General features: G+C 48.6%; 1 protein-coding gene across 1 annotated transcript in view; it reads left to right on the forward strand.

Moving 5' to 3' along the window:
- The window catches only part of LOC132835202 (retinal guanylyl cyclase 2-like), an 80,175-nt gene extending 66,794 nt beyond the window's left edge, over window positions 1-13,381 (forward strand). Inside the window, exons 16-20 of the mRNA XM_060854567.1 lie at window positions 604-698; window positions 3,670-3,755; window positions 7,560-7,627; window positions 9,696-9,865; window positions 13,334-13,381. Of these exons, the coding sequence (XP_060710550.1) occupies window positions 604-698; window positions 3,670-3,755; window positions 7,560-7,627; window positions 9,696-9,865; window positions 13,334-13,381 (467 nt within the window). The remainder of the gene's footprint in view (window positions 1-603; window positions 699-3,669; window positions 3,756-7,559; window positions 7,628-9,695; window positions 9,866-13,333) is intronic.
- Window positions 13,382-14,976: the final 1,595 nt, after the last annotated feature.

Genomic DNA, 14,976 nt, shown 5'->3' on the forward strand with positions numbered 1-14,976 from the left:
AAACCATCCTGAACCCCTCGATTCGATTCTACTCTGTAACTCCCTCCCGGGTATCTGCTATTCTGTATATAAACCACCCTGAACCCTCGATTAGATTCCAGTCAGTAACTCACTCCCAGATATCTGTTACTCTGTATATAAACCACCCTGAACCCCTCGATTAGATTACAGGCTGTAATTCACTCTCTGGTATCTGCTATTCTATATATAAACCACCCTGAACCCCTTGATTAGATTCCATGCTGTAACTCACTCCAGGCTATCTGTTATTCTGTATGTCACCCACCCTGAAACCCTTCATTAGAATCCAGTCAGTAACTCACTCCCAGGTATCTGTTATTCTGTATATAAACCACCCTGAACCCCTCGATTAGATTCTACTCTGTAACTCCTTCCCGGGTATCTGTTATTCTGTATATAAACCATCCTGAACCCCTCGATTAGATTCCAGTCTGTAACTCACTCCCGGGTATCTGTTATTCTCTGTATAATCTGTCCAAGCACTTTCAGTAGATTCCAGGATGTAACTCAGTCTCTGGTCTTTTCTACGTTTGGAATAATTGTTTGGCTGTTTGGGTATAATCGAAATATCTCTGTTTTCAGCCTATCGAATCCACGTGAATGAAAGCACAGTCACCATTTTAATGAACCTTAACCTGGGCTACCAAGTGGAACTGCGAGGGAAGACAGAACTGAAGGTACTGGAACTGGCGGTACTGGTACTAGAACTGGCTGAATCACTGGCGGTACTGGTACTAGAACTGGCGGAATCACTGGCGGTACTGGTACTGGAACTGGCGGAATCACTGGCGGTACTGGTACTGAAGCTGGCAGAATCACTGGTGGTTTTCGTACTGGAACTGGCAGTACTGGTACTAGAACTGGCGGAATCACTGGCGGTACTGGTACTGGAACTGGCGGAATCACTGGCGGTACTGGTACTGAAGCTGGCGGAATCACTGGTGGTATTCGTACTGGAGCTGGGGAATCACTGGTGGTATTCGTACTGGAACTGGTGGTACTGGTACTAGAACTGGCGGAATCACTGGCGGTACTGGTACTAGAACTGGCAGAATGCCAGTACAAGAGCCTTTCTAGATGAACGATTGAGGGTGGCAGGACAGGTTTCTGAAATATACAGAATTGTGGGCCATGTAAATATTGGGGCAGAGTCCAACAGCCAGACTGTCTCGTCCCTTATTAAATTCCTGTGTTTAATTCTGGATGTGACACTTTTGGAATGATGTGAATGCATTAGACAGGGTTTGGCAGCCATTCCAAAGATTCCAGCATCTGGCAGAGATAGCAGAATGGTTCCAAGACTACTTTAATGTGGAAGGACAGGAATTGTTTCTTTAGATCAGGGAAGGTGAGGGTGAGATCTGATTGAAGTGGTCAAGGTCACAGAAGGTTAATGTTGGGGAGGCTACTTGCAATGACCGAAGGCAGTATAACCCGGTGTTGAGGAAATTACTCCGTCTGAGAGTTTGACTCTTGTCTCAAGGACCTTTATTTTTTGGTGAATTCACGGAGAGGCTGCCACAGCACTGTCCCTGGAGGCGAAATTTGGCTGGAATTTATACAATGAGCACAAGCAACCTCGTTTACATTCTGCACTCAAGTAATCTTGAATACAGGAGCCAGGATTTGGAGATGCCGGTGTTGGACTGGGGTGTACAATGTTAAAATTCACACAACACCAGGCTATAGTCCAACAGGTTTAATTGGAAGCACGGATTTTCGGAGCGACGCTCCTTCACCAGGTGATAGTGGTGCTCCGAAAGCTAATACTTCCAATTAAACCTGTTGGACTATAACCTGGTGTTGTGTGAATTTTAACCTTCATCAGGTGGTTGTCAATGACTGACAGACAACCACCCGATAAAGGAGCAGCTCGCAAAAAACTAGTGCCTCCAGACAAACCTGTTGGATTACAGTCTGGTGTTGAGTGATCTTTAATTTTGAATGTAATAGTTCAAGATTAGAATAAACACAGTGCCTAATGCCTTTGGTATTTGGGGTTGCTCAATCAGAGAAAATTAGAAGCTCAGGATTCACTCCCTATATTTCGTCAAATTACAATTACATAACCTCAGGCTTTGTCCCCAGCAGTACTTTTCCACAAAAGGTGAGAGCCGTACATCTTTTATCTTGGCGAAAATGGGTACTGCAGATTCGAGTCAAGATTAGAGTGGTGCTGGAAAAGCACAGCAGGACAGGCAGCGTCCGAGGAGCAGGAAAATCGACGTTTCGGGCAAAAGCCCTACCTTTTACCTTGATCAAGTATCCCATCATGCAGCAGCATGCCAAGTTCTTACTGCTTCCCCAACTGGGGGCACGGTCTGTCAGTGATTGGCGAAGGAGCTAGAGGCAACAGGAGGACAAGTTTGTTTTTGAGTGAGGCGGGTGTGAGCAACTTGGAGCGCGCGGCCCGAGTGCGTGTGGTGGCGGCAGATTCAATTGTGGCCTTCGAAAGGGAATTAGATTTAAAAAATCTGAAGGAGAAACGTCCTCCGGGAATGTGGTGAAAGAGCAGTTTGTGAGAGACAGACTGGATGGCACTCTGGAAGACAGAAATGACCGTCTCCGACAAGGGAGAAACCGCACCTGGCTTCTTGACACCCGGTGGGGTCACCGTCACTGAATCTTCCTCTCCTGGGGACGTACCGATGAGCAAAAGCTCAACTGGACTCATCATATAGAAGAGGCTAGGCATACCCCAGTGAGTAACTCCCTCCCTGACTCCCCAAAGCCTGTCCCACCATCGACAAGGCCCAAGCCAGGAGTGTGAGGAAATACTCCCCGTTTGCCCTGGGTGGGGGCAGCTCCAACAACACTGAAGAAGCTCGACTCCATCCAGGGGTAAAGAAGTCTCCCATTTGATTGACATCACATCCACTCCCTCCCTCACCGACACTCAGTAGCACCAGTCTTTACCATCTATAAGATGCACTGCAGAAATTCACCCAGGTTCCTTAGAGAGCTTCTTCCAAGCCCACGATCATTACCATCTAGATCTCCGCGGGAATGTCAGCCCCTGTAAGTTCTCCTCTGAGCCACTGTCCATCCAGAATTGGAAATATATCTCCATTCTTTCAAACTTCTCCAGCTCCCTCCCTAGCTAATGTCACGGTGGGTCAGTGGGTGGTTCTAGGAGGCAGCTCAGTCCCACCTTTAACTGCAGCAGGTTCAAGAATAGCTTCCTCCCCACTGTTAGCTAGATGAGAGTGCGATAGGTGGATGGAGGTGAGGGGATTGGTGATAGTTTGGAGAGGAGGGTGGGGCGAATAGGTGGGAAGGAAGATGGACAGGTGGGACAGGTCACGAGGGCGGTGCCGAGTTGGAGGGTGGGATAAAGTGGGGGGGAGGGGAAATGAGGAAACTGGTGAAATCCACATTGATCCCACGTGGTTGGAGGGTCTCAACGAGGAAGGTGCGCCTCATCCATCGATCCTCCTGCTCCTTGGATGCGGCCTGACCTGCTGTACTTTTCCAGCACCACACACTTGACGTCTTCCTTCGGCCTGCTGTTTGAGGGGGGAGGGGGCAGAGAGGAGTTCTAAGTAACTGAGATCTTATTCTTGTTCGATGCTGCAGTGGTCTGTCATGAAGAAAGTGCTTGAATACACCCGTGAAGTGTTTAACATTCATTGTGCTTGCATCCTTAAGGGCAAAGGCTTTGAGGATACCTTTTGGCTGGTTGGAAGAGAGGGCTTTAATAAACCATTGCCAACGCCACCAGATCTCTTACCAGGGTAGGTGTCCACTTTTGATGGCCACTGCGTTACACTCGAGGTTTCGTCTCACTGAGGTGTTTGAGATAATCGATCGGGTCGATAGATAGAAACTGTATTCCTTGGTAGGGAATGGGGTGAACAATGAGGTGCAAAGATCGCTGAGGAACCTTAAAGTTTGGAGCTGGCCTCTCAGGGTGGGGGGGTGGTGGAAGACGTCAGAACAGGGGCATTCACACAAACCAGCCCCAAATTTCAAACAGAAACTCTCCAGGGAGTGGGGCTGAAGCTTTGAAGACTGCCCCTTGCTAGACTTTTGCTGAGGAAGGGAATGAAAGAATTTGGAGTTGAGGGCGACAGTTGGCATTGAGGTACAACTGGGGAGTTGAGTTGTCTTGTATGGAGGGGGAATCCCTCATCCCTGGGTGAGGGATTCAATAACGAGAGGTCCCGTGTTTCAGGTGAGAGGATAGAAGTTTAAGGGGGGGATACACGCGGAAAGTATTTTACACAGAGGGTGGTGGGTGCCTGGAAGGCGTTGCCAGCAGAGGTGGTAGAGGCAGGAATGGTAGATTCATTTAAGGTGCGTCTGGACAGATGAATGAGGAGGTGGGGGGCAGAGGGATACAGATCCTTAGGAAGTGGGCGATAGGTTTAGACAGTGGATTTGGATCGGTTCAGGCTTGGAGGGCTGTTCCAGGGCTGTAAATTTTCTTTGTTCATTATTCTTTGTTTTTTTTCCTTTGAGCAATGGTGAGAGTATGGGTGAGATGGCCATTTCCTCTCAGAAAGAAAGATTGAGGAAACGAGGGCCTGTATTCAACATCTGAGAGACGAGTGCATGGACACTTACAAAATTGTTACCGGGTGGATATAGACACAATGTCTGTTTTTATTTCCCTTCTCGCTGACTGGAGAGTCTGGAACTGGGGGAATACAGTCTCAGAATAAGGGGTAGGCCACTCAAGATGTTGATAAACCTTTCACTCAGTGGCTGATGAATCTTTGGAACTCAAATTTCACAGCACTAATGATGTCACACACATGGAGATCACACGGACATTTTGTTACAGTTGTCTACGAGTTTGGTGAGGCCACACTTGGAGTATTGTGCATAGTTTTGGTCACCTTGTTATAGGAAAGACATAGTGAAGCTGGAAAGAATACAAAGAAGATTTATGAGGATGTTGCCAGGATTGGTACATAGAACATTCCAATGCTGTACTGGCCCTTCGGCCTTCGATGAAACCAGGCTGAAGCCCATCTCTCCTACACTATTCCAAATGCCTATCCAATGACCATTTAAATACCCTTAAAGTTGACGAGTCTACTGCTGTTGCAGACAGTGCATTCCATGCCCCTACTACTCTCTGAGTAAAGGAAGGCCTGAGTAATAGGGGGAGGTTGGCCAGGATAGGACTTAATTCCTTGGGTTGTTGGAGAATGAGGGGTGACCTTATTGAGGCGTACAAAATCCTGAGGGAGATAGATAGAATAAATGCATGTATCTACCTCAGGAAGGACACACTGGCACTGGAGTGTGTCCAGTGCAGATTCCCATGGATGATCCCTGGAATGGTAGGCCTAACATACAATGAACAGCTGAGGATTCTGGGATTGTATTCATTAGAGTTCAGAAGGTTGAGGGGAGATCTAATAGAAACTTCCAATTTAGAATGGAAATGAGGGAGATATTTCTTCACCCAGAGAGTGATGGCCCTGTGGAATTCATTGCCGTGGAGAACAGTGGAGGCCAAGACGTTAAATGTCTTCAAGGCAGAGATTGATAAATTGTTGATCTTGCAAGCAATTAAGGGCTATGGGGAGAGTGCAGGTAAATGGAGGTGAAATGCCCATCAGAAGAGTGGACTCGATGGGCTGATTGGCCTTATTTCCACTCCGATGTCTTATGATCTTATGTAGACTTTTCCCCAGGGACGGGGAATTGAAAACTCGAGGGCGTAGGTTTGAGGTGAGAGGGGGAGGATTGAAGAAGGACCTGAAAGGCAACTCCTTCACACAGACAGTGGTGCGTCTGTGGAATGGGCTGCCAGAGAAAGTGGTTGAGGCAAGTACAATAGCGACATTTTTTAAAAAATTGGACAGGTACGTCGGTGGGAAGGGTTTAGAGACATATGGCCCGAATGTAGACAATGCTGAGTGGGCATCATAGTCAGCACGGATCAGATGGGCTGAAGGGCCTGTTTCCATGCTATATTACTGTATGAGTCTATAAGATTGGTGGGGTGGTAGTGGGGGAGATCAGCCATGATCAAACTGGTTGGTCTAACAGGCTTGATGGGCTGAATGGTCTTCTCCTGTTCCTACATTAATTCACCATGTACCTGAACACAGTGAACACAAGAAATAGGGGCAAGAGTAAGGCTGAGGGGTGACCTTATAGAGGCGTATAACTCATGAGGGGGCAGCACGGTGGCTCAGTGGTTAACACTGCTGCCTCCCAGCGCCAGTGACCTCAGTTCGGTTCCGGCCTCGGGTGACTGTCTGTGTGGAGTTAGTACATTCTCCCCGTGTCTGCGTGGGTTTCCTCCCGGTGCTCCGGTTTCTTCCCACAGTCCAAATGTGTGCAGGTTAGGGTGGATTGGCCATGGGAGATTGCCCATTGTATCCAGGGATGTGCAGGTTAGGCTGGATTGGCCATGGGAGATTGCCCATTGTATCCAGGGATGTGCAGGTTAGGGTGGATTGGCCATGGAGATTGCCCATTGTATCCAGGGATGTGCAGGTTAGGCTGGATTGGCCATAGGAGATTGCCCATTGTATCCAGGGATGTGCAGGTTAGGGTAGATTGGCCATAGGAGATTGCCCATTGTATCCAGGGATGTGCAGGTTAGGCTGGATTGGCCATGGGAGATTCCCCATTGTATCCAGGGATGTGCAGGTTAGGCTGGATTGGCCATGGGAGATTGCCCATTGTATCCAGGGATGTGCAGGTTAGGGTGGATTGGCCATGGGAGATTGCCCATTGTATCCAGGGATGTGCAGGTTAGGCTGGATTGGCCATGGGAGATTGCCCATTGTATCCAGGGATGTGCAGGTTCGGGTGGATTAGCCATGGGAAATGCAGGGTTACAGGGAAAGGATTTGTTGGGCCAGATGGCTGTTTCCACACTGTACAGATGTTATGCAGTTAGGATGAAAGGCTCAGCATGGGGGAGTCCAAAACCAGAGGGCATAGGTTAAAGGTGAGAGAGCTAAGATCTAAACAGGACTGAAGGGGAAATTTTTTCACACAGCGGGTGGTGAGTGTATGGAATGAGCTGCCAGAGGAAGTGGTGGAGGCTGGTGCAATTTCAGCATTTAAAAAGCATCTAGACGGGTATATGAATAGGAATGGCTTGGCGGGATATGGGACTAGATTAAATGAGGATATCTGATCAGCACGGACGAGTTGGACCGAAGGGTCTGTTCCCGTGCTGCATAACTCTACAACCTTCCTTTCTCACTCGTGTGCTCATCCAGCTTCCCCGTCAATAAATCTACAGCAGTCACTCCCCTCTGCTCACAGATTCCATCTCCTCACCACGCTTTGCGCAGGGAAGTGTCTCCCGGATCCTCATTGGATTTCTTTACGGCTGACATGGTCTGAGATGAGATTTGTTCATTGGATACACATTCCCTGAGTTGCCACAGTGGGATTTGAACCCATTAACCTTCTGGATTCCTGGTCCAGTGATGTTACCAATTACACCATCATCTACCTTCATAAATCGTTTTTCCTTCCCAAGCCTCTGCGTTCCTTATATAATATGTTGGCCCCTCATTTAAGCAAAATAACTTGCTCTCTCTGTGTCTCATTGTCAGAGCCAGCAACCATGGCCTTAATTTGGAGGAGGTGCCACCAGACAGAAGGCAGAAGCTGATGAATGCACGCAACAAGAAATAGGTACGGAATAATGAACCTTATTAATCTTTCTCTCATTTTATTGGGGAAACGAGCAAACAGAGCCGATATTTTGGGTTCAGAGTCTCTTTTTGAATCTTGAAGAAATGTTGACTCTGCAATCCCTCTGTCCAGATGCTGCCAGACGTGCTGAGTTTCTCTGATAATCTCGGTTTTCATTTCTGATTCTTGTTTGTCATCTGTCGTTTCTCAAACTGCCAAGAATGCCCAACATTTCTTGCCGTCTTCTCTATTTCGGTGCCACCTTAGAATGGTGGGGTACAGACAAGGCCTTTCAGCCCAGCATGCCTGTGCCAGCCCTTTTGAATGAGGTAGTCAATCCCCACTCCCCCCACCCTTCAACCCCACTTGCCCAGCCCTTTCTCACCATTAGTTCTCGGGAGTCGAGAGTGATGACGTTGAAAACAACAACCTGCATTTATGAGGCACCTCCATTGCAGTAAAACATCCCCAGGGCAAAATTAACCGAGATTCAAATCTGACACTGAGCTGCGTGAGGAGATGGAAAAGCATCCGAGGAGCAGGAGAATCGATGTTTCAGGCGAAAGCCCTTCATCAGGATTGGGGGCTGATGCCCGACACATTGATTCCCCTGCTCCTCGGACGCTGCCTGACCAGGTGTGCTTTTCCAGCACCACACTCTCAACTCTGATCTCCACCCTCTCCGCATGAGGAGATGCGAGGGTCCAGTGACCAAATGCTTGGTTAAAGTGATCAGTTTTAAGGAGTGTCTTAACCAGGGCGTGGGGGAGGGGAGAGAAAGAGAGCGCGGAGAGGTATCAGGGAAGGGAGTTACAGAGCTCAGGGTCCAGGTAGCTGGAGACACAGGCTCCAAATGGATGCGGTGATTAAAATCGAAGACATGCAAGAGGTTTGTAATGGAGGAAAACAGAGATCTGAAGGTTGTCAGGCTAAAGAGGGTTAAGGAGATGGGGGGGGAATCGAACAAGATTCAAATGTATAACTTGGGGCATTGGCGTACACCAGTGTGCAGGCCAACTCCAGCTTCCATTCAGCACCCCGTTTTCCTGCAGTAAAAATTGTTGTAGGAGAAGGTGGGTTCTGCAGATGCTGGAGATCAGAGTGGAGAGTGTGTTGCTGGAAAATCTCAGCAGGTCAGGCAGCATCCGAGGAGCAGGAGAATCGACGTTTCAGGCACAAGCCCTTCATCAGGAATGAGGCTGGTGGGCCAAGCCTGAGAGATAAATGGGAGGGGGGTCCTGGTTGGAGGGAGGTAGCTGGGAAAGTGATAGGGAGATGAAGGTGAGGGAGAGGGTGATAGGTCAGAGGGGGCAGTGATGGATGGGTCCGGAGGGCGGTGCCGAGTTGGAGACTTGGGACTGGGATAATGTGGGGGGAGGGGAAATGAGGAAGCTGCTGAAATCCACATTGATCCCGTGTGGTTGGGGGGGTCCCAAGGCGGAATATGAAGCATTCCTCCTCCAGGCGTCGGGTGGTAATGGTTTAGTGGTGGAGGAAGCCCAGGATCTGCATGTCCTTGACGGAGTGGGAGGGGGAGTTGAAGGGTTCAGCCCCGGGGCAGTGGGGTTGGTGGGTGTGGGTGTCCCAGAGATGTTCTCTGAAACGATCCGCAAGCGTCCTGTCTCCCCGATGTAGAGGGGACCACACCGGGTGCAGTAGATGGCATTGTGGTGATTGTTTGAAATTTGACACTCTTGCACTGGTCCTGATAAATGCGAAACCAAATGTTTAGCAGCGTACTCTATTTTACAGCTATTTTCAATCTCTGTACTACCATGTGACAGTTTGCATTTAGCTACGAATCCCACTCAACCCCAGCTCCCCCCATACGTCCTGCTGGCAATCATCATCAGCTCAACTCTCAGATGAGACATGGGCTTGTTGCCATGATACCAGAGCGCGCACAGTTCAGTGTCACTTCCCTCAGGTAAAGCTGAGGATGGTTCGGGCGTTCGTTTAAACTGATGGAGGTGAGGCTAGCAGTAAAACCTGATCCTCGGTCGAGGTGTGCGCTTTGTGTTTTTTTTTTCTGCTTCCCTTTTATTTTTCTCCAGCTTGTCACAAACGCAGACCCGGGGGCCAATGCACCTGCTCCCAGGCACCAAAAGGCGGCCTTGCATTTCTGTCGAGCCTTTCACGGCCCAAGGATGCCCACAGACGCTTCGCAGCCAACGACGACGCGCTTTTTTTGAGCGGAAGTGGAGTTGCTATCGGGTGGTTGGAGGTGTGGTGGTTCGTTGGCACACAGGAAGCGACAATGCGATTAGGGCGACCAGGTTTTGGACAAAAACATAATGTGAATGGAAATGATAAATCTAGGTCCCCAGGGAGGACATATCCCTGCCCTCCCAAATGACTTTGAAATCAGGCCTTGCGTCGGTTTATGACCCTCTTCTGCTCCCCGCTACCTCGGGAGGGTAGTTCGTCTGGAAGGTGGCATCCCTGGGCAAGGCAGCATTCCTTCTGCGCTCAAACATCTGGAGCAAGGATTGGACCCAGGAACTGTGCCTCTCCGGGGGAGAGGCCATCATGACGACAACTGCTTGGGAATTGTGATGCCACTTGAAGCGGATGCTTCCTTCGCGTCGCCCACTCGTTACTGGCCTGTTCTCCTCCAAGCATTTTCAAGTACTTTTCGATTGTGGTATTGGCCGGAAACAGGGCCACGGAAAACATACGCAGCCAACTCCTGCATCACAGAGAGAGACAGAGACAGAGAGAGAGAGAGAGAGACACAGAGAGGGCGACAGACAGAGAGAGACAGAGACAGAGAGAGAGAGAGAGACACAGAGAGAGAGAGAGAGACTGAGAGAGGGCGACAGACAGAGACACAGAGAGAGAGAGAGAGACACAGAGAGAGAGAGAGAGAGAGACTGAGAGAGGGCGACAGACAGAGAGAGACAGAGAGGGCAACAGACAGAGAGAGACAGAGACAGAGAGATTGAGAGAGAGAGGGAGACACAGAGAGACAGATAGACAGCGAATATTCCAAGCTGACGATGTCACCTGGAGAATAAATATTGGCCCCAGGATGACGAGGGTTTCTTTCTCTGTCCCCATGTTCGAAAGAGGGCACTCTCAACTGTGCTGCACCCCCTCAGTCACACACCGGGGATGGATGTCATTCTGAATGCTGTTATCCTAGTCTCTGGATTGGAGGCCTTGACCCCACAACTTCCAAGCCCCAGCGAGAGAGAGAGAGCGCGAGGAAGCGCTCGCTCCCCAGTGGTCGGGGGCTGACATGCTTCATAAATAAAAGCTGTTTCTACATTAGCGGCAGTTGTGAAACTGGGTGTGCCCTCACTCTGGGGCCGAGAGCAGCAGTCAAAGGTGCCACACTAACCTGCATTCCCATTGCACTGCCGACACGGCACAACGGAGAGAGAATTCTGAGGCTCTTATCCAGGAAAAAAAAACAAAGGTGGGGGATCTCCACCGAGGGCTGGCCCACTTGCTGAGTGAACTGACAGGTGTGCCGTAGCTCCGAGTGCCGCGTACGATATTTGACCTTTCGGTACTCTCGCCGTTAATAAAGCCATTGTTTTTAACAATGTATGACAAAGTTTGTGACCTGTGTGTGGAAAATGTGCTCCAATCCACACTGTCGTGAGCAGGCGATATGACATGGCAGCGTTTAGCAGAACTACCTGAGACACTGTGGGTGGACTCATTTTCTCTCCCCACCCGAGTCTGGCCCGTTTCTCCTGAGACCTAGTGTTGTGAACCTTGTGCTGAGGCGTCAGTTCCGGGGAAAACAACGAGCTTTGGGTCCTTTTCTTTTTAAAAAAAATGAAGACAAAAGGAGGTGGGGGTCAGGCTCTCACAGAGCCAGGCTTTGGTTTTTGTATTTATTGCAGTTTCTTTGGAATTGGAGCTGCTAGATACATCTCTCTCTCTCTGTCTCTCTCTCTCTCTCGCTGTCTGTCTGTCTCTCTCTGTCTCCCTCTCTCTCTCTCAATCTCTCTGTCCCTGTCTCTCTCTGTCTGTCGCCCTCTCTGTCTCGCTCTGTCTCTCTCTCTCTCTCTCTGTCTCTGTCTCTCTCTCTCTCGCTGTCTATCTGTCTCTCTGTGTCTCCCTCTCTCTCTCAATCTCTCTGTCTCTGTCTCTCTCTGTCTGTTGCCCTCTCTGTCTCTCTCTGTCTCTGTCTCTCTCTCTCTCTCTCTGTTTCTGTCTCTCGGTCTCTCTCGGTCTCTCTATCTCTGTCTGTCGCCCTCAGTCTCTCTCTCTCTCTCTCTGTCTCTCTCTGTCTGACACCCTCTCTCAGTCTCTCTCTCTCTCTCTCTCTTGGTCTCTCTTTCGGTCTCTCTGTCTGTCTTTCTCTCGGTCTCGGTCTCTCTCTCTCCCTCTCTGTCTCTCTCTCTCTTTCTTTCTGTCTTTTTCTCTTTCTCTCTCTCTGTATAAAGCTTGTTCTGTCTCTGCTGCTAGACTCATTCTTTCGCTTTTCCCCTCTCCTGGACTGGAGACAGGATGTGAGCAAAACTGTTTTGCTGAAATTGCCTTTGCCAAGGATGTGTTTATGGGATGCTGCCATATTGGAACAGTTGGTGAGGTATAATTAAATCATTTCGTTAAGTATTTCAGTTGAGTTAAAGTTATTCCAATTCTCTTATGTTTGTTTGTGTTTTAACTGCACTGTAAGAATAAAAGTGTGCTTTGCTTAAAGCGAAAAGTTGTCTTAAAGTGTGACCAATCGAATCGCATCTGGAATGCAGCACCTTGCAATTGCCTTTAAGTGCGATGAAAGGTGGGCGTGATGTGTTTGATGGGGTTTGGACTGAGGCATAACAACATCGGTCGCCCCAAAACCCCATTGCCATGAGAGGGGCTGGGAAAGCAGCCAGCCCCAGTGAAACTGGTGAATGGTTCAGACTAACTGTCTAACCGTGGGGAGACAGGAGGGCACAGGGACCAGATTTGGACTGTTGTGAACAATCAGAAATTCAACATCACAATTTGCATATTTGGGGAACCACAGTTAATGCTGAGCAACACTGAGTCACCACACAAGAAGGTCTCAAGGAGTCTCGCATCACAGTGGTACTGTCCGTATTACTGGACTGGAAGCTCTGGGTTCATGACTTGCCTGCTTCATTTCATAGAGTCCTACAGCACGAAACAGTCCATGCCGACCATAATCCCAAACTGAACTAGCCCCCAACTGCCTGCTCCTGGCCCGTATCCCTTCAAACCTTTCCCGTTCATTTCCTTATCCAATGTCTTTTAAATGTTGTAACTGTACCCACATCCACCACTTCCTTCATTCCACACATGAATTAGCCTCTGTACAAAGAGATTGTCTATGTAAATCCCTCTTCTCTCACCTTTAAACATTTGTCACCTGGTCTTGAAATTCCCCCACCCCACTAGGGAAAAGACAGAGAGGTGACTGGTGATGGTTTAACCTGAGGGTTACCCCCCTACCTCAGGTAGAGGGAGAGATCAGGAAGGTGGGATCTCTATGGTAACCTCCGCTGATGTGAGGATTGAACCCACGCTGTCAGCATCACATCACAAACCATCCATCCGGCCAACTGAGTGAACTGACTCCCTCGCCTCAGCCTGTTTTGCTACATTACAGGTGCTATAGAAATGCATCTTTTTTTGAGGGATAGGAGGGAGTATTTGCTGTCTCCCCAGCCCAGCTCATGTTGGCTCGAAATCATCCCTGCTCTTTGACCCCTGCCTGATCTAGATGGATCCTGTGAAGGGCTTTGAGGAGATTTACAAGAGGCTCAGGTGATTGGCGTAAAAGAATGGGTTTGAAGGAATGCCACCAAAGATGAGAGAGGGTGGAGAGACTTCGAGGGAGGGCGAACCAGGCAGCTAAAGACAAGGCCACCAATGGTGGGGTGTCACAAAGCTGGTCGCATTTCTCTTAAAAACTGTTCCTTTTCTTAAGGATACTGTGTCCTTGGTTTTTCTCAAAGGGGTTGTAAATGGGCCGGCTCCGACCAGACTGGTTTGGTGCAGAGATTAAATGGGACTGAGAGGCCTTTTTTTTATGTGTGAACAGATGAGACTTCAGGCCAAAGTGGTCACGTTTTAGAAGTGACCTGTATAATGAAAGGGGAGTGGTCAGCTCTCCAGCTGAGCAGTTCAGACCAGAACTAGTTAGGGGTTCAGCTGTATTGAAACATGCTCTCTCTCTCTCTCCTTCTGTCCTTCTACCTTCAACCTTTAAGCATTTGTTCCATTGTTACTGTTTTTAAGGGGGTTTGTTTATTGGGAGTGTTGTGTGTATTTGGAACAGCAGAATTAAGTCTATTTTGGATTGACTGAGTTCTGTAGATGTTATTTATTTTTCATTGTGTAATTTTGTGAATAAATTTTTGTCTGTTTTAAAACCTGGTAGTCAACCTCGCTAACTTTTTCGGGTAATTTTCACTGTACACTTACCAAAAGAAATTGCAAAGGTATGGCCTGGATTGCCTGCTTAGGAATGTTTTGAGTGGTCTGGTCTAGTCCACAACAGGTGGGACACGATATCTAGAGGTCACCTTGTAGGCCACTTCATCAAGGCAACATTGTCACTGAACCCAGCCTTCCGAGAGATTAAGAAATAAACCCAAAGAAGCTAACATAGGTACTGAATCATTCAGCTTCACTGTCCCAGAGCTGACTGGTTTGGAACAGTTATCTCGCTTCGCAACATCCAAATCAGAAACAATTGAAATAAGTCTCTGGTTAAACAGTCACCCAGTTCTAATGGAGATTGATACCAGTGCGGCTGTTTCAGTCATTGTCGAACCAATCTTCAACAGAATTCACTCTGGACTTGCACCCTTAAGTTTTCTCAATACCTTGGCTAGACTGAGAACCTATACCAGGGAACCTTCACAGATTAAGGGTTCAACTTTGGTTCCGATCTATTGTGAGAAGCTGCTGGTTCAGTTCCCACTGATTGTAGTAAAAGGCTCAGGCCCGAGCTCGATGGGGTGAAATTGCTTCAGAAAGATTGCCCTTGATTGGCTGAACATTTTTCAATGACAAAATGGCTGTCTGAGTGAAGTCCTAATTAAATACCTGGACTTTTTCAAGAAGGTCCAGGGCCTATCAAAGGAGCCCCTTGCATGTTGACCAGGAAGCAATTCCACGAGTCTGCAAGACCTGCTCAGTGCCATTTGCCTTTTGGGCAGAAGGAGAGGCAGAAATCAGAGGGCTGGAAAGCGACGAAATCATCAAACCAATCCAGTTTGCAGAATGGGCAGCACTGTTCATACCAACTGTAAAGTCTGACCGGCCCATTTGCCGTTGTGGGGATTTTAGGCAAACCATAAACTGCATTTCACAGCTGCATATATACCCAATCCCTAGCATCGAGGATTTGTACACAAA

This window comes from Hemiscyllium ocellatum, chromosome 44, assembly GCF_020745735.1.
Source record: "Hemiscyllium ocellatum isolate sHemOce1 chromosome 44, sHemOce1.pat.X.cur, whole genome shotgun sequence".
Classification (NCBI taxonomy): domain Eukaryota; kingdom Metazoa; phylum Chordata; class Chondrichthyes; order Orectolobiformes; family Hemiscylliidae; genus Hemiscyllium; species Hemiscyllium ocellatum.